Source organism: Mastomys coucha, unplaced genomic scaffold, assembly GCF_008632895.1.
Source record: "Mastomys coucha isolate ucsf_1 unplaced genomic scaffold, UCSF_Mcou_1 pScaffold20, whole genome shotgun sequence".
Classification (NCBI taxonomy): domain Eukaryota; kingdom Metazoa; phylum Chordata; class Mammalia; order Rodentia; family Muridae; genus Mastomys; species Mastomys coucha.
In genome coordinates, this window is record NW_022196903.1 from 134438892 (window position 1) to 134461654 (window position 22763).

The 22763-nt window shown below is 43.6% G+C and overlaps 1 protein-coding gene across 33 annotated transcripts in view; it reads left to right on the plus strand.

Moving 5' to 3' along the window:
• Plekha5 (pleckstrin homology domain containing A5) overlaps positions 1-22763 on the plus strand; it is a 169418-nt gene that overhangs the window by 110424 nt on the left and 36231 nt on the right. For 24 of the 33 annotated variants that reach the window (XM_031383746.1, XM_031383747.1, XM_031383753.1 and 21 more), the window contains 5 exons: positions 5702-6169; positions 11411-11873; positions 13999-14082; positions 17073-17192; positions 17924-17977. In XM_031383746.1, the coding sequence (XP_031239606.1) occupies positions 5702-6169; positions 11411-11873; positions 13999-14082; positions 17073-17192; positions 17924-17977 (1189 nt within the window). Of the gene's footprint in view, positions 1-5701; positions 6170-11410; positions 11874-13998; positions 14083-16911; positions 17043-17072; positions 17193-17923; positions 17978-20499; positions 22557-22763 lie in introns of those variants that run through there. The other 9 variants (XM_031383758.1, XM_031383767.1, XM_031383770.1 and 6 more) reach the window with 4 other exon arrangements.

The following is a 22763-nucleotide window of genomic DNA, read 5'->3' on the forward strand; positions in this document are numbered from 1 at the left end:
CTCTGCCTCTCTGCCTCTCTGCCTCTCTGCCTCTCTGCCTCTCTGCCTCTGCCTCTGCCTCTGCCTCCTGAGTACTAGGATTAAAGGTATGTGCCATCAATGCTAGCTTATTTATACTATTGCTTTTAAAGCCCAGCTTCTCATCCAGGTCCCAAAGCATGGAAATAAAGTAAGTTCTCGGGTTTTTGTTGGTGGTGGCTGTGCTGAAGCTCATCCAGGGTCTTGTGTACGCTAGGCGAGTGCCAAGTCACCAAGCCATAGCCCTAGTCCTGGGGTATCGGATCCCAGCATTTGGATGGTAGAGCACTGGGATAGTTAAGTGTTCAAGGTCAGGATGAATGAATGTTCAAAGTGGGTAAAAGTATTTGTCTCAAAAAATAGATGGCCTGAATTGAGTCTTCAGAACTTATGGGGGGAAGTGATTACAGTATTGTCCTCTGACTTCCACACACATATCATGCAAATGTGCACAGATACCGTGTGGTGGCACACACTTTTAGTCTCAGCACTTGGGAGACAAGGAAGGTAGATGTTCAAATTTCAGGATAGCCTGATCTACAGAGTGAGTTTCAGGACAGCCAGGGCTATACAGAGAAACCCTGTCTCAAAAAAAAACAAAGTAGTAATAATAATGATAGATAATAATTAGGATGAGAGAGTCACTTGGACTCACATGTATCATGTACACCCACATACAGTACTAAGTCGACAGAAAAACAGAGAATGGATTATAATCTGGCTTCTCTTTCACCTACACTTAAAACAAAATAATTGAAATCTAAGTAAATTTATCTTTAAGTAAAGCTTCTAGGAATTTTTGTTATAATAGAGTATTTTATTTTCAAGTAGTTTCTATATTTTCTCTCTCTCTCTCTCTCTCTCTCTCTCTCTCTCTCTCTCTCTCTCTCTCTCTCTCTCTTTTCTGAGACAGGGTTTCTCTGTGTAGCCCTGGTTGTCCTGGAACTCACTCTGTAGAGCAGGCCTCGAACTCAGAAATCTGCCTGCCTCTGCCTCCCAAGTGCTGGGATTAAAGGTGTGCGCCACCACTGCCTGCCTTATATTTTTTCTCATTTTTAACTTTCTGCCATTTTTTGTTGTTGTTCAATTTACAATTCTAAAAGCTGGAGCCAGGTGTGGTAATGTACCCCTGTAATTTTAGCATCTGAGATTTGGAAGCATGGAAATCATGAGTTCAAGCCAGACCTAAGCTGTTCAATGAAATCCGTGACCAAAAAAGTAAAATTAAAAGTTAATTAAAACTACACATAAAAAAGTAGGGTTGGGCTGGAGAGATGGCTCAGCGGTTAAGAACACTGACTCTTCTTCCAGAGGTCCTGAGTTCAAATCCCTGCAAACCACATGATGGCTCACAACCATCCATTATGAGATCTGACGCTCTCTTCTGGTGTGTCTGAAGACAGCAACAGTGTACTCATATGTAATAGTAAATAATCTTGCCAGAGCAAGCAGGGACTGAGCAAGCCGGGCTGACGGGAGTGAGCGGGGTTGACCAGATCCAGCAGAGGTCCTAAAGTCAATTCCCAACAACCACATGAAGGCTCACAACCATCTGTACAGCTACAGTGAACTCACATACATAAAATAAATAAAATAAATCTTAAAAAAGAAAAATGTGGGGTTTGAGATGTCTCCACAATTAAGAGCACTGCCTACTTTCCAGAAAACTTGGGTTTGATTCCCAGCACCTATGGGGATGCTCACAACCATCTGCAACTCCAGTTTCGGAGGATCTGATACCCTCTCTGGCCTCCAGAGGCACTGTATACATGCAGGCAAAAATGGCCATATACATTAAAAAAGTGACAGTAGTTACCTGTATCAACTCAGTACAAGATGACAAGTAATTGTGTTTATGTTCCCATAGCAGTGTAGAGCCAGTTGTATTGTAGTGTCTCCTTTTAGCCAGCAGTTACTGAGTAGTGCCACCAAGCTCAGCCTGGAGTTAGCAGTCACTGTTAGAGTATAGAGATGCCTTACTTTCTTCTACTCTTAGCTGTTGGCGTTTTTGTCCTATCCCATTATGTTTAGGCAGTCAGTATTGAAAGTATCTTATTTTTATATTTCATTTCATAAATGTAGTGAGATGTTTTGCTTGTTTGAAAAAGTAGTGGGACCCCTTTGCTTTGTGGCCCAAATACTTAAGACAGTTACCAGGGTGTATCATCTTGGAGATAAAATAACCATGTTGGGGAAGGTGGATTTTTTTTGGTGATGAATACCAAACCTAAGTCCTTATACGTTAGGTAAATTAGGTAAGAACTCAACCACTAAGCTACATCCTCGGCCTAACACATCCACTGAGTCATGCAGAGACCCCACCAGGGTAGCTAGGAAATAAAGAAAGGACAGATACATATAGAAAAGTCAGGGTCCAGTGTGTCCACTCATAGAGTGGCACCAACTTCTGAAACAGCCTAGAACCTTAACATGGTTATTATGTGCAGCACATGGGGAAGAGTTAGTCTCAGTGAGAGGTCTCAGGCCGTAAGCATCTTCAGGCAAGGAGCTGTACTTGCTAGTGTTTGCACGTACTGGTCAGTCATGCATAAATGCTCCTACTCGCACACACTGTCAAGAGTCTCACTCGACCAGGGGAAGGCCTTTGTCAGTGACGTGACCAGGTCATAACAGACAGTCCACGTTCACTCAAGCCTTCACCCACTCCCACCACAGCACAGTTTTTAAAGCTCATCTCTTCAAAATTCATAAAGAATTTCATGGAGAAACTGTATTTTTTTAGTGCCCAGGTATATGTAGATAGTTGCTAACATTCTTAAAATCTGGTTCTAATACACTTTCTCTGAATAATTTCCATCTCTATGCACATATTTTGTATGGCCTCATTGTGTCTTCTGACTTTTTTTTTTTTTTTGGTTTTTCGAGATAGTTTTCTGACTTTTAAAGAGATTGTGGGTATTTACCTGCATGTGTGTGTCTGTGCACTATGCATGTCCCTGGTACTTGTGGATACCAGAGAAGGCATCAGATCCTCCTGGAACTAGAATTACACAATTATGAGCTTCCATGTGGCTGCTGGGTATTGAAGCTGGGTCCCCTGCAAGATCCACAAGTCCTCTGAACCACTGAACTTTCTCTAGCCCCCTCAGTGGTTTTCTCTTAGTGTGTGTGTGTGCTAGGCTTCCAACCCAGGATCATGTTAGGCACATATCCATCTCTGTGACTAAACTGTGCCTCCAATATGATGTGTCTATTGTCACTTGACATACAGTAATTTCACATATTCCTATACATAAAGTATTATATGTGGGACATGTGACATGTATACAGTGTGCAGTGATCTGATTGGGGTAATTATGTAGTTATACATGGGACATTTGACATGTATACAGTGTGCAGTGATCTGATTGGGGTAATTATGTAGTTATACATGGGACATCTGACATGTGTACAGTGTGCAGTAATCTGATTGGGGTAATTAGCAGAGCTGTCATCTCAGACTTTGATCATTTCTTTTTGCCGGGGGTATTAAAAATCAGCCCTAGTTACTTGAGAAATGCTTCTCAGCTGTGGTTGCCTTACCGTGCTGTTACGAGGGAGAACTTCTGCTCAGCTCGACTGACTCCTCTTCCTGCAGGCTCCTCCCCTCCCTCCCTGCCTCTGATACCTACTTCTCTGTTCTGCTTTTTTGGAGGTCAATATTCTAGATTCTACAATGTAAATGAGAGGATATATTTCTGGATTAGACTTATTTCACTAACATAATGATCTCTGGGATATTCCTATGACTGCTCTGTGTGTGTGTGTGTGTGTGTATTACAAATTCCTTGTCCATCACTGTACACATCATATATCTTGGCTTTTATTGTCTGTTGTGTTACAATAAGCATATAGGTATAGGAATCTCCTCAGCATACTAATGGGATGGATTCCCAGTGGGAGGATTGCTAGATCATCATTTTTTTTGTTTTGTTTTAGTATACGTTTTTGTTGGTTGGTTGGTTTGGTTTGGTTTGGTTTTTAGTCCGACTCTCATGTAGCTCAGGCTGGCCTCAAACTAGTGTAGACTGAAGGATGGCTTTAAAGTCCTGACCTGTATACCGTACTGGGTTACAGGTATGTGTGTATCCATACCTGTCTTCAGGTGGCAGTTCCTGTTTTTGATTTTGAAGACCCTACCATTTTTCTTAGTGTCTTTGCTGCTGTGACCTTAGCATCACCTTCTTAAATCAGATACATTTCTTGTGGTTTATGTTCTCATGGTTTTCTGAGTCAGTTTTGTTCCACTTAAAAAAGATTCATTACATGCTTATGTTTCTTCAGTGATAAATATTTGGAGAAAACGTTTCCAGCCTAAAGCAGTAGCTGTGGTTTCCTGGGCTTCGTTCACCTTTCTAAGGATGCTTAGCATTCTGTGTAAACAACCCCTTCCTGCAGACTTCATTGAGCTTTTGGTGTCAGTTTCCTAGTGGTTTCCTCTTCGAAGGAAAGAAGCCCTACAGGCTGTCATTGTGACCTACCCCACCCTACCCCACACCACCCCATGTCTGTGGTTGTGTCTGATCTAGCAGTGTGATTTAGGTCTCTGCTATTTCACTCGAAGAGAAGGCACTTATCTTTTCACTCTTGCTAGGGCCCAGTTCCAGAGTATCGATAGAATCTACATTTCTTCACTTAGCTTTGAGTGTGGCTACAGACGTGTGATATGTATGTTCTCCACATGTCTCAGAACTTAACAGTACTGCCCTTGGAATCTCAGTAGTACCATGGTGTACTGAAATGCAGGAGGCAGACCACATCTGTTAGTTCATGATGAGTGTGGTGATCTTGACAAGTTTATGTGGGTTCAGACACTCACCTTGATTTTATAAAAGCCTAGAGATGATTGGCTCAGAAAGAGCTCTAGCAACTGAGTAGTGAACTCAGGCAGCCCAGAAACAGAGCTGACCAACAGTAAAGGCAGTATAGGCCATGTGATTGTCATTTGATTCTCAGGACAGTCTAATGACATTACTGAAAGTACTCTGTTTACCAAAAAGCTTACACTGTAAGCTTCTAAACCTTGCCCAGAGATGCAGTTAGCAAATAAAGATGCCCATTGAAACTCAGGTTGGTGGTGCATGCCTTTTATTCCAGGCAGAAAGGAGAGAAAAAGAGATATGCAGTGAGCGTGAGCAGCTTAGCCCTCAGAGCTCCTAAACTGTGCTGTCTGGGTCTCATGTCTCATACCTTAATGTCAGCATCCATAGCACCTGAGAGGCAGAGATCACTTTAAGTTTGAGGCCAACCTAGGCTACGTGGTGACATCACTCCACACACAGGTCCTCTTGCATGCAACCAAGAGTTTGTCATTCAGGTCAACTCTTTGGTGGCATCAGACTGTAATTTCCTGTTACAGCAGCTTCCACAGCCAGACTCATGATAGTCTCATGATGAGCTGACCTTCGTGACTGAGAGCCACGTTTTTATTTCAGTTGCTGGCTGCTTTAAGTGGGCTGTGGTTTAACCATTAAACAGCATTTACTGTGTTTGCAGAGGCACATTGCATTAGTCTTGGTGGGTCTGCCTAGCAGTATCTTCCTGCATTATCGTACTAGCCTGCATGGTGATGCCACCGCTCTGAGGCTCTGAGTCAGCTTGTGCTCTCTGTTCTTATGAACGTTATTATCCTAGGTTATACACCTGTCCCATCTACCTCCTGTGCTTTCTCCTCTGCTTTCAGAGTGGACAAGATTACAACTGAAAGTGCATCAACTAAAGAAACCAATAACATTCCCAACCACAGAGTCCTCATTAGACCCGAGGTCCAAAACAATCAGAAGAATAAGGAAATAAGCAAAACTGAAGAAAAAAGGGCCTTAGAAGCTGAAAGATATGGATTTCAGAAGGATGGACAAGATAGACCATTAACAAAAATTAACAGTGTAAAGTTGAACTCCCTGCCATCAGAATATGAAAGCGGGCCTGACTGCCCACCTCAGAATGTACACTACAGACCCATCAATGTGAACAGTTCTGACGGCAAAGCAGTGAATGTCAGCTTGGCAGATGTCCGGGGTGGGACTCACCCAAATGCAGGGCCCCTAGCTACAGAGACTGATCGAGTCATTCAGAGAACGAATTCAATGCAGCAGCTGGAGCAGTGGATTAAAGTCCAGAAGGGGCGGGGTCTTGAAGAAGAGCCCAGAGGGTAAGTACCTGCGGCAGCCTGCTTTCTCGGCTGTGTGCTGGGGCAGCTTGGCTTGAGTTGCAGCACTGGTTTAAAGGATGCTTAGATTTCATGCTTTGATTACTGTAGCTTGCTCATGGTGATGAGATGTAAGTGCTTTCTGTCTCTTGTTCCTGTGCATAGCCTGGCTTTGGTGAAGCGCTGTCCTTCCTGGCCCAGAACAAATGATAGGCAGAAGCTGCCTTTGCCCCCTCCTCTCCTCCTGGAATTCAGAACTGTGATAAACCAATGGGAATTTCTCTAGTCCTAGTCTCTCTTCCATTAACAGCTTCTGCATCCCCGTGGACTGAAGAATCTCTATAGCCAAGAAACCTGGGAACCAGGTGTGGTAGCACACACCTGTAACTCCAGGATTGGGGAATAGAGACAGGGGGATCAGGAGTTCAAGGCCAGCCAGAGCTATACAGCTCAACCTTGTCTCAAAATAAAATCAAGAGATCACTGTGGGACCATAGTGTGCCTTGAATGCCTTAGGTTTGATTCCTAGCACTACTAAAAAAGGGAAAGGAAGAAAGGCCTGTAAATATTAGATCGTAACCTAAAAGTTTGGAAAAGTTCACATTTGAAGTGGGGAGAGGAGAGGAGAGGGCCTGGCCCTGTACCTGTGAGTCTGCGTCTTCAGAGGGCAGTCTACCCCTTAGATACACCGTGATCTAAAGTGGTTAAAAGTGGGAAAGAATACATTTACTCCGTGGGAGACTGGAATAAAGGAGGGTCTAAGGGAAAACCTGCAAGTGCCAGGTGTGATGGTCCGTGCCTCTCTCCAATCCTAACACTCCTGTGGCTGAGCCTGAAGACTGGGAGTTGGAAGCAAGCCACGTAGTAAGACCCTGTCTTCATTTTAATAAAAGTAGAGGAGACCTAAGAGAATAAACATTTGAGAAATAAGAAATGGCAGAATTTGCAAAGATTATCATGAATATATGCTGAGAAGTAGGTACATTTCAGAAAACTTGTTTTGTTTTTGAGGGACAGTTTCACTATATATCCCTGGCTGGCCTAGAACATGATATGTAGACCAGATTAGCCTCAAACTCACTTTTGTCTCTGCCTTATAAGTGCTTGAGTAAAGTTGTGCCCCACCACATTTAGCGTGTGTGTGCACGCATGTGCGCGTGCACGCATGTGTGCACGCACACAGATGTTTACTTTTTTGCGTGAATGTTTTACTGGGATGTATGTTTGTACATTGTGAACATCCTGGTGCCTGCAGAGACCAGAAAATATCTGTGATTCCCTCTGTGGTGATGTGAGTGCTAAGAACTGAACCCAGGTCCTCTGCAAGAGCACCTAGTGCTCTTAAGCACAGCGCTATCTCTACAGCCCCTCAGAACACAAAGCATAGGCCAGGGGTGCTGCTGCACCCTTGAAATCTCAGCGCTGTGGAGGCTGAGACCAATGGCCAGCCCGGGTTATGTCATAGTTAGCAGTAGGCCACCCAGAGTTACATAGTGAGACTCATTTGAAAACACTTGCCTCGAAAAAAAAAAAAAGAAAAGAAAAGAAAAGAAAGAAAAACAATAAGTAAAAATTGTGAAGTAAATTTTACAGCGAGGGGCAAAATGCAGTGGTAGAATACTTGCCTGGTATGCATAAGGCATGGGTTTGATCCTAACCCTCACAAGTCAACAGATTTTATATTTCTACAAGTATTTTTTTGTTCAGATTCATAAAAATCATTGTAATTTGGGGGGGGAGGTGGGGTGGGTAGGGTTGAAACAGGGATTCTCTGTGTATCCCTAGCTGTCCTGGAACTCTCTATAGATGAGGCTAGGCTCAAACTCAGAGATCCGTCTGCTTCTGCTTCCTGGGTGCTGGAATTAAAGGCATGCACCACCATCTGGCTGTAAATTTTTCTTAAAACACAAGTTCTTTGAGAAAATATGTTTCAATTTAAATAGACTTTGCAAGTTACCTTACATGCTTTATATTAGTAATATAGACCATGATATAAGTATGTAATAATTTTCATACAGATCACTATATAACTGTTACTGTAACTTGTAAGTAACAGAACAGAGAGCATGACTTGGAGGTTCTTCCAGTTCAGTGCTGACGCTTGTGAGCTGTGGGGATGCGTTGCCGCTCTGCTCAGTACAGTGCCAGCCTGCAGTGTGTGAAGCGTCTTCAGGAGGGCCCTCTGAAGCCTTGGTAGGCTGGGCTTCTTAGCTCTCCCAAGGCTGCAAGTGCACACCCCTGTGAGGTGCTGCTCACATCCTGTGTGCTCACTTTAGGGTTTGCACAAGAGAGTTGGGAATAACTCTGACTTTACTTGATACATTGTAGAGACTTTTGTACCACATAGTGATTGAGTTATAACAAGTAATTAACTTAAGTACTTGAAAATTGGCAAAACACTGTTTTTGTTTTTGTTTTGTTTTGTTTTGTTTTGTTTTGGTTTGGTTTTGGTTTTTCGAGACAGGGTTTCTCTGTGTAGCCCTGGCTGTCCTGGAACTCACTCTGTAGACCAGGCCTCGAACTCAGAAATCCATCTGCCTCTGCCTCCCAAGTGCTGGGATTAAAGGCGTGCGCCACCATTGCCTGAATTTACATGTTACTTTCATATTGACCACAGTCATAGGTAAGCAAATTACTTAATGACTTGATAAGAAAATAGAATTTAATTATGGGATGGTCAGCTGATATACTGTCTGTAGGAAAACAAGTCAATGCTGTTTGATAAAACAGAAAACGGGAAGCAGCTCTGAGGGCAAGGGTGAGCAGGACTAAAGGTCACAGCCAGGGAGGAATTCAGACTGGAAGGTGGCCAAATTGCTTCCTCCCAACTTAAATCTCAACTAAAACATTTCTTTCTTTAGTTTAAAAATGTAGAGAGGGTAGCCAGCCTCTGGGACTTCTGTTTTCCTGTGTGAGATGTCAGTGAGTGTGAGCAGCCTTCCGAGGGCTGAGCCAGTCGCAGGGACAAGGGCTTTGTCTGTGGCCTTCTCCTCAGCTTCACGGTTGTCTGGTCACCTGAGTACTCAAAGGGTCACATTCTTTGCAAATGGCTCAAGGCCACTTTGAATCTTTGAAAAGTATCATGTATTCTAAATAAACATTCCCCCCCAAAAAAAATTTGCAAACTTTCCCTGGTGAAAAGAAGCATCATCATAATTCATGAAATAACTGCCTTTTTTCCTTTATGAAAGGCTTTCTTTAATTACTGAGACCCTAGTAGGAAGCAAGGGTGGTTTACTGTTGGTAGGCCTGAGGGACCGCAGAGCAGGGCACAGGCAGCCGCTGCGGAATGGCTCACTGTGCTCACTGCTTAAGCTTTCTTGGCTTAATTTAAATTTCCTTGGGACAGAAATGACTGGAATAAATTGTACTTCTGAAAAGCAGGTCTCCATGTATGAGACAAAAAATTAATTTACTTGTTAATAACACTTTTCTACTAGAAATCCCCCAATGTTTCAAAGAGGGCAGAACCTTTCAAACTCGAGTCCATTGGCCACGCTGATGGGAATGCTGCTGTTAGTACATACATGGCAATTAAAGTAGGCACGGCAGCTCTCAAGCTGGTGAAGCTTCAGGGACTGACGGTGCTGGCACCTCACAAGTGTGCTTTGCACAATTAGTGCATAGGTCGGCTGGCAGTGCATGGCCCTTCTCGTGCAGATACATTTCCATGGTGTCATTCTGAACTCCTGTAGCATTTGTTTCCTAAGTCTAGAACTTTCTTAACTTTCTTAAGCAAGCCATGGAGGTTAAGTTGCTTCAGAGTTAGTGTCTCAGGCTAAAACAACCTGAGGTAGATGGCTCAGGTGCCAAGGTGGAGTCTTTCGTGAACTCAGCTTCCCCTGGCTGCAGTACCTGAACACGTAAGTGTGGGGCTGCCAGCTCTTCCCTCTTGACTGATTTCTGTCTTCTGTCTTATCAAAGAGAAGTCGGAGAGGAAATGTAACGGGGGTGGGGAGGCGCAGCTGGAGAGAAAGCCACAGTTAATTGAACTGTGCTCTAGTCCCAGGAGACGGTTCTCTCACTCCACTCCAGAGTTAGTGGCCTGATGATTGACCTTGGGGGGTGGGGGGGCAGGGAGTAGTGCTGGTGACATTGCAAGAGCCTGAAAGTGGAGCCAGAATGATGGAGGAAAGCTGTAGTGTTCAGGAGAGCTGACTGAAGGAAACCACTGTTGAACCTACCTTTCCCATAGCCCTGGTTTCAGTCTGAGGAGCTCTGGAGGGTGCAGGGAACCACTGTTAAACCTACCTTTCTCATAGCCCTGGTTTTTTGGGTTACAGTAACTTTGTCTTAGGATACAAATGTGTGCACCACAGAGTGATAGGTTATGATGAATGAACACTTGAAATTCAATCTTAACTTTTTTTTTTTTTTTGGTTGTTTTTTTTAAGGCAGGGCCTTACTATCTAACTAGTGGCACAATTAAAGATGAAGGCTTAAGATCAGTTCTTGAATAGTCTCTTTTTAAATTTTATTTATTAATATCTTGGGAGTTGGATTTGGGGGAACTGTTTGGGAGAAAGATCAATAAGTAGGGGTTTTTTGTTTGGTTGAGGTTTTTATGTGTTTTTTGTTGTTGTTGTTGTTTTGTTTTGTTTTTTTCGGTTTTTTTCGAGACAGGGTTCCTCTGTGTAGTCCTGGCTGTCCTGGAACTCACCCTGTAGACCAGGCTGGCCTTGAACTCAGAAATCTGCCTGCCTCTGCCTCCCAAGTGCTGGGATTAAAGACTTCCACCCCCACTGCCTGGCGTTTGTTTGTTTTTCTAAGACAGGGAGTGTCTCACTGCAGACCAGGCTGGCCTGATCCACCTCTACCTGTGCTTAAGAAGAAGCCCTGGAGTTAAAGGCCTAACTATTCTTACTATCACTGGAAATGGGCAGATGCTCCTGTAATGAACCAGAGAGTCACATAGAATTGCTGTAGATCCTATTTATACAGTACATCCCAGATGTAATTTCATTTAAAAAGCTTTAGCTTTTTAATGATTTATACCTCGTATAACATTTTGGCTGACTAGTCCTTCCTAAAGTCTTTCATTTTGTTACATATTGAGGTTCAAACCCAGGGCTTTTCATATGCTGAGCAAGTCCACATGCCACTAAACTATGTCCTTTTAAAAGATAAAGCCTGATATGTATTTACTTGACAGGAAAACCAGAAACACAGTATCACTTAAAATCACAAAAGCAGATCTCTCTCTACTTTACAACAACTTTCATTTTTACAACTTTTTAATTTTAGAGTAATTTCTTATCAAACATTGCCAAGAAATATGCCAAGCCACCGCGCCCAGATTCCAGCCCGCTACCCTGAAGGTTACCGAACACTCCCGAGGAACAGCAGGACCAGACCTGAGAGTCTCTGCAGTGTAACCCCTCCTGGTCATGAGAAGACAGGGCCTGGAGCAGAAGAGAAGCGGCGATCCATGAGAGATGACACCATGTGGCAGCTGTACGAGTGGCAGCAGCGCCAGTTTTACCACAGGCAGAGCACCCTCCCTCGGCACGGCTGCCTGAACAGCCCTAAAGCTGTGGTCAAGGTGTCTGAGCAGACCATGCACCCCATTCCCACGTCGCCTTCCCATGCATCAGCAGCTGCTTACCAGGGCTTCTCCCCTCCGCGGACATACAGGTCAGAAGTGACCTCGCCGCTCCACAGAGGGGATGTGACCATAGACCGCAGGCACAGGCCTCATCACCCTAAGGTAAAATGCTGTTTGTGTTAATTCATTGCTCAATGATGTTGTATTTTCTTTTTTGGTTTTTCGAGACAGGGTTTCTCTGTGTAGCTCTGGCTGTCCTGGAACTCACTCTGTAGACCAGGCTAGCCTCGAACTCAGAAATCCGCCTGCCTCTGCCTCCCAAGTGCTGGGATTAAAGGTGTGTATTTTCTTTTTAATATACTTTTTAAATTAAGTTAGAGGCAAGAGAACAAAGCTATTCTCTTAAAAAATCATCTTAAAAATTAAAACACTCGGGCTGGCGAGATGGCTCAGCGGGTAAGAGCACTGACTGCTCTTCCAAAGGTCCTGAGTTCGGATCCCAGCAACCACATAGTGGCTCACAACCACCCGTAATGAGATCTGACGCCCTCTTCTGGTGTGTGTGTGAAGACAGCTACAGTGAATTGGGCTGGAGCGAGCGGGCCCAGCAGAGGTCCTGAGTTCAATTCCCAGCAGCCACACACATGATGGCTGGCTCACAGCCATCTGTACAGCTACAGTGTACTCATACACTTAAAATATAAAATAAATCTAAAAAAAAAATCAGTGTCAAAAATTAAAACACTCTATTAGAATCCCATAATAGAATCTAAGCTTTCAATACTTGTGGATCACATGAGTGATTTGTTCCTTTGTGTGTTTGTGTGTGTGTGTGTTTGTGTGTGGCCGAAGCCTCCTCTACCCAGGCAAGCGTTTGTGTTTGAAGTATGTCTCCCATGCTTTTGAGGCAGGATCTCTGGAAGTTGTCACTCCAAATGGTCCTGTCTCAGCTTTAGATTATAAGTTTGGTCCATGTTGTAGCTATTTTCTATTGCTATGATAAAACACAATGACCAAGGCAGCTTTTTGAAGGAAGGGTTAATTTGGGGCTTACAGACAAGGATTATTATTCAGATTTATTAGTTAGTAGACCTCTGCCAAACTGACATGGAAGCTATCACTTCAAAGAGAAAAAATGTTACAGCGTGTGTCAGCACTGGCGGGATCTGAGTTTTCAGGAAGACCGTCTTGGAGACCATTTGTTTGCAGAGTGAGTTTGGCAACTTTTCAGGACCAAAGGGTTGATGTGATATTGACAAACATGATCTTTTGAGTGTTTTGTACTAAGACATCCCAGTCTGAAGAACATCGAATGACTTGCTGAGCCAGCACTTTGCAGATGAACTCTTTTATTAGCAGACTGCACACAGCCAAAGGTTAAAGCGCGGTAGACCGGAGCATGTCAGCTCCCCAGGAAGTTTTAAGGAAAGGCCACTTTATTTGAACTTAGCTACAGATCAGAGATGAATATCTCCACCAAAGGTTGCAGTGTGGTAGACTAGAGGATGTTGCCTACACCCACCCAGATGAGCTGCTCAGGGTCCCCACCCCTCACCACTTAAACAGTGCCAGGTGGGTTTGGTGACATACTTTCACTAAAGACTTGTCATAACAGACTGAACATAATAAAAGCAGGCATTGAAAAACAGCCAAATGGTAAAATCTGTGAAACTCTCAACCTATGACACTCCCCTCACTAAATTTTCTCTAAAGACTGAAGCCAGGCCGGTGAGATGGCTCAGCAGGTAAAGATGTGGCTGTGTCAGCCTAGTGGCCTGAACTCAGTCTCCAGAACCCACCTAAAGTGAGTGGATGACAGAACTAGTGCCACACAGTCGTCCTTTAACCTCCACGTATGTGCTGTCACACACACCTTATACATAAATGGTAATAATAAATATAAAATGTGTTTATATAGGCCTAGGTATAACGGATCATGCCTGTGATTCTAGCACTTGGGTATTGGAAACTGTTAGATTAGGAGATAAGTGTGGGCCAGCCTGAGCTACATAAGGTCTTCTCTGAAACACAGGACAGCGCGTGCACACATACTGTGTCCTGAGGACAAGGAGCTGGCATGCTACTGACCAGTCTAAATAAAGTTACTCTGTCCATTAGCATCTATATTTTAGTCAAGTAAATAATGCTAGTATTTCTCTCGTAGAAACTAATGATGATTTTAATTAGTATTACGTAATGTAAATTTAAGATTATTCATCAACAATATTGACACTGTCCCCCCAAAAACCAAAGGCCACCACTGAATTCTCTTGTCTCTCTTTCCCAGCATGTCTATGTACCTGACAGAAGGTCAATGCCAGCAGGCTTAACTTTACAGGCTGTTAGTCCTCAGAGCCTCCAAGGCAGAACGGTGAGTGTGATAAGTTTACTCAGCACATGCTTGCTTCATTTGCTGCCCAGGAGGACATGCTTTGTAACCAAGGTTCAACAGGAGAAGAACGTAGACTTACATAGTAGCCATGCTGATCTCTGTGACTGCCTTCCCCTAAACGTCCAAATAAAGGAGCACATTCAAAGTTTACTAGTTAGCTCTGGGTTTTTGATTTGTTATCCCTTTTCTTCAAAATAAAATCAGGCACAGTGGAACACAGGGATGGAGTTAGGCCAACCATGGCTACAGAGCATATATGATGGCATGGCATTCATGACCACACCCAAGTATCTCAGTAGGGAGTGCTTACACAAGATACACAAGACTGTATTCAAGGGCAGTGGTAGCACACGCCTTTAAACCCAGCACTTGGGAAGCAAAGGCAGGTGGATTTCTGAGTTCGAGGCCAGCAGTTCTCAACCTGTGGGTTGTGACCCCTTCGAGGGGTCACATATCAGCTAGCCTGTATATCACATGTGCATTACAGTTCACAACAGCAAAATTACAGTTGTGAAGTAGCAATGAAAATGATTTTATAGCTGGGGGTCACCACAGCATGTTAAAGGGTTGAAGCATCAGGAAGACTGAGAACTGCCTACAGGAACACCCAGTAAAATCCAGCAAGCAGCTGGGACCGCACAGCAGACCTTCTGAATGAAACATTTTGCCTGTGGCTTTTGTTTTATTCTGACATATAGCATAGGCCAGCCTGGAGCTTAGTCTTCCTTCTTGCTTGGCCTCCTCATGCTGGGATTACATGAACATACTGCCATGTTTGGCTTTTCTGTGAAATTTAATATATATTATCTGCTTTGGAATCAAAAATGCATTGGTTTTGTGTATTTACCCAAAGAAAGACTGTAGAGTAGTCAGCCAGCCGTGGAGGCTTATACCTTTAATCCTGTTGATCCTGAGGCTGAAACTGGGAGACTGGGAGTTAGAGCCCAGCCTGAGATACAGGGTGGGAGGGAAACACCGCAGCAAGTATTCTTACTGTTTTCACCTTGTTGTCGGTATTATCTATACTTAGAAATATTTCTAATATCAGTTCTGCAAATCAAAGAAAATGGATGACTTTGCTTTGGGTTAGTTTTTTGGGGGGGTGTTGGTTTTGTTTTTAATTTTTGTTGTTTTGTTTTGTTTGTTTTTGCGTTTGCCTTTGCTTTTACGCAAGGTCTCCATCTGACAATCCTCCTGCCCCAGCCTCTGGGGCATGAACAGTGCTGGAGCCCTTGCTTTGTGGCCTGACTTCAGTGTCAGTAGATAGTGCTATTTGTTTGAGGGTGTGGTTTAACACATGTAGGATTGTTCATTATTATTTAAAATTCTCTCCTACAGCAATCAAAACAAACTCATCTGTATTTCATATAAACATATTTCATCTTACATGTTTATATAAAAGGAATTTGTTCTTCATTTAAAGTGATTTCAGTTCTCAAAGATTGTGAATATATTTTATTAAAAAACAAGAACCATTGGGTACTAGATTGTTAAAAATCAAGAAGTATTAAGCAGTAGATTGCAATGTGACAGAAGCAGGCTACAGTCACAGAGTCGCTGCGAGCTATTTTCTCTTCCGTTTTGCTCCCTCTAGTGGCTATTCCGAATCACACATAGTCACCATCACCCCAACCTTTCCCATCCTCTGTATTTGACCTCGGCAGCCTTACAGCCTTATGTCCTTTTGAAAAGTCCCCATCATTTTAGTCCACATACAAACTTCTTTGGATTTTTCTGTCAGAAATCAGCCTGAGGTTCAGAATATCCTATTCTACCAAAAAGAAAGAAACGAGGTCGGCAGTCCTTACCTACCACATCTCCAGCAAGGCCTCAAGAGCTGGACAAAGTGATCAGGAGATACAGCCTGTCCCAGAGCCCTGCAGTCACACGGTGGCCCCAGAGCAAAGGCTGGCCTTTTGGATTTTGTTTGGGTTTTTTGGTTTTTGGGGGGGAAGGGGTGTCATGCACTGTAGCTTGACATCACGTGTACTAAACACTGCTAATTGTAAAAGCCTGCTGCCTTGTCTTTGTGCCCACCTTCATCTGAGAGCCAATCGAGGGCTGCCTCCCTTCTGTGATACTGTGCTGTTGGAAGGCAGTAGTGAAAGTGCCACGGGTCTCTAAAAGAACTTCATGGTATAGAAAATGGAGAGCCGCAGCAAATGAACAGAGCGCTCAGCAGTGCCCAGGCCCGGGATGTTTGGGGGCAGAGTCTTTCCTTACCCCTTACAGTTTGTAAACAAAGCGCAGAGAGACATGGTCTATCTGCTGCTTAGGACCCCTACAGGTGTTGAGAAGTTCGCCCCGGGTTGGAAAGCTTTCCTCCCCAGGATTTGTAGTAGCACTGGGGAGTCAGCCTCCAGTGTTTCCAGAGAGTGCATGCAGGGATTGGGAACACTAATAGCAATATTTGTTTTCCTTTCTTTTTCCTTAATATGACATCTAGTCATTTAAAAAATGCTGTGGGAACTCTATTGGTAGGTAGCATTACAAAATGCCAGTGATCTTAAATGCCAAAACTTGGAATTCAGAAATAGTACCCAAGTTTTTCATTTCTGAAATGTAATTCTTTTGATTTACTTGTTCTTTGAAATGATGTTGGATAGACCAATATTGTTCTGTTGCTGGACGAGTCTTAGGTGTAATTTTAACACTCTGATGACATCTTTAGTGAGCAGCTTAACAGTTCACTGTGCTAAACTTTATGGTGGTGTTGTGCCTTTTGTTCTTGACAATGAAATACTCTCATGAGTTCTGAATGTCATGTTGTTTTGATGTAAAGTAACACTATTCCTTCTGTCTCTCTAGATGTCTATGCATTTATGTAGGACCTATCATCATAGTGCCTAGGCTCTATGATGCCAACCGTAAGAGGAAACTTGCCAAGAAATCTTGGTTTAATGTCTGTCACTTAAGACAACAATTAATCTGTTTTCCACTGTTTGGATTCTTAAATTGTACTCCTTCAGCCAGAGGAGCTCACGCTGCTGCTCATAAAGCTGAGACGGCAGCAGGCAGAACTGAGTACTATCCGGGAGCATACCTTAGCACAGCTCATGCAGCTGAAACTTGAGGCCCACAGCCCAAAGGTCAGCTATGGAGATGTAGATGTCTGACGTCATCAGTCATCAGTGCATTCTGTGTCCTTGGTGTTGCGCATGAGCCTGTACTATCACCACAGAAACATTACAGTCTCCTATTGACCCTTTGAGAATTCAGCTTACTTACATGGGTGTATAATTGAGAAAACACAATGAGTGTACACTTCTTAGCCTTCAACTCCACTGGGGCGAGGGGCCTACACTGAGGTCTCAAGGCAGTTCCTCTGCTCAGTAAGTAAAGTCTTGCACTTCTGCATCTGATGAAACGGGTACTGAAAGCTTAGGTTTGCAAATCAAGCAGTAAGTTGAAAATTCATATAAGCCTTTTTTCTAAAATGAAGACATAAAAGCATTTGTCTGCTGCACACCTGTGATCCCAGCACTCAGGATTGAGTACAGGAGGATCAGGGAGATGGAGGCCAGTCTGGAATGTCTCAAAGGGTTAATAGCCTCTGTTTATATGAGAAGGGAGGGCTGTAGCCCAGAAAGGACGGGCATGGAAATCTTCTGTCTGCTAAAGCCATTGCAAGCCTTTTCTACTGACTAACTCAGTGTCTGTGATTTTTGCATAGTGAGTATGTCGTCTGTACCCTGACAGAGCATGTGTGGGGGTTGTGTGCTATGGGATTGCACTGTAATAACTACCTGTTTTTCTTATTACCAACTGACCTTTTGACAATTTGCTCTCTATCCCTCCTTCCTTGATTGATGGCTACTAGAATGAAATTCTTTCACATCATCTCCAAAGGAACACCATATATTTGGATCATCAGGTGGGGTTTGTAGAATTTTCTTATTATGACACCAGTTAGAACTTACCATTTATAGTATAATTGTCCTGGCTTCTTAGATATTTCAGTCACTTTAATTAATTACATGATTTCTTTAAGTGACAGTAAAGAGCCCTGACCAAAAGACCTTTGTGAGGGTCAGTGGGGTGGGTACGTGCACTGGGTCACCTAGGTCCTGTTTCTTTCCTTGTATTTCACGAAAACTCTTACATACTGAGGTGTATCTAAGCTTGGAGTGAGCAATGAAGGAATGAACACTATGGAGGTCCTGTTGCCTGTGTAGTACGCTGGGTTCCCTAAGGAGAGCTTCAGGGTGGGTGGAGTGTGCTGCGGGCCGCTTTCAGTTGCCTGGGTGCTGTCTCCCAGGGTTTGGTCCTTGCCAAGTGTGCAGGGCCTATGTCAGTACCCTGCGATTCTCCCCATTACCTCATGGTGGGTGGCCAGGGGGGATCTGTAGTGAGCAGTGAAAGACATGGTGGCCATGACTGTTAATGTGGGGCCTAAAGTAAGACCCTGTGTCCAAAAGGCGAACACACCTCGAGAAGTGGGAAGCATCAGCAAGCAAGGACTGTTCGGGGTTAGGGTTAGACAGTCACTATTCAGTGAGCGGTGCTGTCTTAGCACACATAGTTTCTGTTAACAAACTAATTCCTTAGTAAAGATCAGGCTAAGCTTTATTTTGACTTGTCTTGAAATGCATAGATTTGAATGCTTTATCAAATATAGCTCCTACGGGAAACGTTATTTACGTCTTTGAAAGAAAATGAAATGTAGCTTTATAAATTATTTCTATTTAAAGAGAGATTTTACACCAGGATAACCCTTTGCAGACATGTTCAGTCACCTTAATTTTAAAGAAGCATACTTTTCTTAGTCTGTAATTTACATACTTCCCATTAGTTTTTGCCATGATTTTGCCTATTGGAATGCTTCAAACGTGAGCATTTTGTTACCCAAGTCCAGATCTTCACTGCGGAGACTTGGCTGATGAAACTCACTCTTGTCTCTCATACAAACTTTAAAAGCAGTATAATAAAGATACCTCGTGTTCTGAAAAGCTCCTGGGTCTATAAGGAATAAAGTGTCTTTAAATTTCCTTTACAATGTAAACTAGAGCACCGAGCTGGCTGCACACGCCTGTGCTCCCTGCAGCCCTGAGGCAGGAAGATCAAAACTTCAAGACTAACCTGAGTTACAGAACAAGACCCTGTCTCAAAAACACTGCCTGCCTAGTAAATGAGCAAGCAAACCATAGAACATTCTGAAAGCCTGCGGGGTACAGGCATTAGCTTTAAAAACAGTAGTGTAAGCATGAATCTGAAGTTACCTGGAATCTTCAGAATGACCTAATGGTCCGCTGTGATTCCTAGGACTTTCCTCCGGAAAGACTGCTGCAGTTACGGAAGGGCAAGAACCTGGGGGCTCCCGGTGTCTTGCTGCAGCCACCACTGTCCTTTATCAGTTTTCCAGAATAGCACAGATCCCATCTCCGGCTTGTGTGCCCTCACTGGTCTTTAGACGTGCTGCTATGCCACACCAGTGCCCCGTTCTAATACAGTGAAATGAATGCTGGTCATTTATGGGCTCCGTCAGCAGAGTTTTCAAGTAATTTGCCTTGTTCTCAGATTCCAAAAATTACATTGTTTCCAATTTAAAATTTTATGATAATGGGAATAATTATAGAAATGGATGTTGTGAACAATACTTTGCATTTAAGTATACTACTTGTGATAGTGAGCATTTGACCATTTTAGATAACAATTTGAGGGCTGGAGAGATGGCTCAGCGGTTAAGAGCACCGTCTGCTCTGCCAGAGGTCCTGAGTTCAATTCCCAGCAACCACATGGTGGCTCAGAACCATCCGTAATGGGATCTGATGCCCTCTTCTGGTGTGTCTGAAGACAGCGACAGTGTACTCACATACATAAAATAAATAAATCTTTAAAAAAAAAAATAGATAACAATTTGAATGTAAAACTTGGACAAACAGAAGCTCATCTATAGCTAAGTGCAGGTAACCTTGTAATTACCTCGGGAGCTGGGCAGATGGCTCATCAGTAAGATACTTGCTGGGAAAAGGGTGCAGGCCATCCCCAGGGTCCACACAAGAGTCCAGCAGAGTGGCAAACACCTATAATCCCAGCCAACCCCTGGAAGTCTGACCAGTCAGCACAGCAAAACCAGCAGGCCTCGGGTCCCACAGGGGCTCCTGAAAAAGAACACACTTGACCCTGACATAGAGATGTGTACACCCACAAAACATTACCTAAAGGAAATCTCTTCTGACAGACATTTAAAGCTTGTTTGTACTGATGTATTGAAATTAAATTTTTTTGAACTGCACTCTGCATTGTATCTAACTATAGTTGTACTGTACAGTATATAAAAATAATTATGATAATTTTAGATTAGTAGAACTTGTCATTCAGCTCCAACCTTTCCAGCTGTGTCTCTTGTTCCTGCCAGTAACTTGTTTGAGCTGACAAGGTCTGTTGTTTTTGCAGGCATTATTAGGAGTCCAGGATTTATAGATTGACTCATCAGTTTTATAGAACCACAAAGTAGACAGCAGATCAGAGGAAGACGCTCTGGGTAAATTTCAAAGTCAAAGGCATGTGTGTGCTGGCTGACTCTCCCTCTCTGCCCCTCCTTGGTCTTCCCACTAACAATCATTAAGTAAAAGCAGTCAATGCAGCCTTCCTCTGGCCTTCTGTAGGCACCACAGTCACTCACAGGAAAACCTTCATTCTGTTCATTTCTAACATCATTCATGGAAACTAGAAGCAGAAGATGCCCTGAGAGCTATTCCTTTTCTGCTTCCTCTGACATGCTACAGCAGATGAGCAAGCAGGAGACTGGCACGTCACACACTCAGGCTGAAGATCGACTTCTGCTCCTCATAGCTTGAGCATGAGAGCATGGTTTCTCATTGCTACCTCTCAGGACAAATGATTACTGTGGCTTTAAAAACCAGTGCATGCCTTTAGTCCCAGCACTTGGGAGGCTTGAAGGGTCAGGGTCGTGGGAGAGACATGTAATGAGTTGTAAGCCTGCTAGACTATAGACTTAGACCCTGTCTCACAAATGCAAAGCATAAATAACAGTAGCTATCCACTTCTGTGGGAGGATTTCTGCTTTATTCTGTAGCACACTGTCATAGATTATGTTTAAGTGGCGAGTCAACTACTTGAAGTCTGTATTTTTGATATTTTGTTTACTCTTTTGAGAATTCCATATGTGTTTATATTGTATTTTAGTCATGTCCACTCCCCCAAGTTCTGTACAACACTCCTCTTCCCCAGCTTCAATGCCCTCTTTCCCATGCTTCATTGGGTCCTGTCGGTGCCGCCCCATTCACTGAGCTCATCTGGTTTGCTTCTTTCCCTCTTTGCTTTGTGACTTCCCTGTTTGTGGTGAAGAGCAATGAAGAGATGGGGATTTAGATGTTTCTCTTTCCCTTAAATCTTCCTGCCCACTTCTAGGTAGACAGTACTAACAGGATAGTATGTCAGGAGAGGACAGCAGCCAGGTGCCAGGTGGCGGGGCTAAAGGCAGGGACTAAATGAGTCCTACCTGTTTTTGCAGTCCATGTTCTAAAGAGGTGCTTAAATAGTTTAGGAAGAGATAAGAAAGTCACTTCTCATACTATGATCTTCTTTTCTATCTATCCTTTTCTATGTATGTTTCACCTGCATGTACGTAGGCACACCACGTTTGTGTCTGGTGCCCGAGGCGGCCCCAAAGAGAGCATTAGCATATCCCTTGGAAATGGATTTAGAGATGGTTATGGGCTACCTTGAGGATGCTGGGAATCAAACCTGGGTCCTCTGCAAGAGCCGTAAATGCTCTTAACCACTGAGCTATTTCTCCAGCCCCCTAACTTCTAAGAGTAAACTTTCTGTTTTACAAATGTTCCATAGTAGCATTTAGATTTTATAATACAATACCTGTTTATGAGCTATGTTCTACAAGGGGAAATAAGCCAAAGAGATTGCAGAAGGGAAAGAAAGCTCTACCCTGGTGGTGTGTGTTCAGTTGCTCAGTGTACTGCTGTTCAGGTTGAAATCCCAAGAGGATGCTGGTGTGGTCCTCCCTCCTGAGGAGATGGGCGCAAGGGCTCCCAGTAGCTTTTTCCTCTGTGGTAACTCAGCAGCTTCCTTCTGTTGAGCTCCCAAACAAGCTCCATTCTAACAGCCATGGGTCTGGAGCATTCATTGCTAGGCATGAGGAGAGCCTGCACCCAGACACACCCAGAGTGTGCTGCAGAAGGAAGGCAGCTGGTGGAGGGAACCAAGAAAAGGTACAGAAGGAAGGCAGCTGGTGGAGGGAACCAAGAAAAGGAAGATTTTCCTTTTGAGAAGACAAATGTGTTTAATCCAATTTAACCCATACATAATACATCAAAACACATAAGTATTGTTTTTACTTTTCTTGTGCTCTCATATATTCTATCCCAACTACAGTTTTCCCTCCCTCCTCCATCTCCTCCCTTCTCCTGCAGATCAACTCTGAAGGATGGTTTTTTAACTCTTATCCCAAACTATTCTCCTCTTCCTTTTCTTCCTCCTCCTCCTTTTTTTGGTTTTGAGTTTTGTTTTGTTTTTGTTTCTCAAGACATGGTTTCTCTGTGTAGACCTGGCTGTCCTGGAACTTGTTCTGTAGACCAGGCTGGCCTCAAATTCAGAGATCCTCCTGCCTCTGCCTGCTGAGTTCTGGGGTTTAGAGGCATGCCCCACCATTGCCCAAAGTAGTCTTAGGGCTTAGAAAG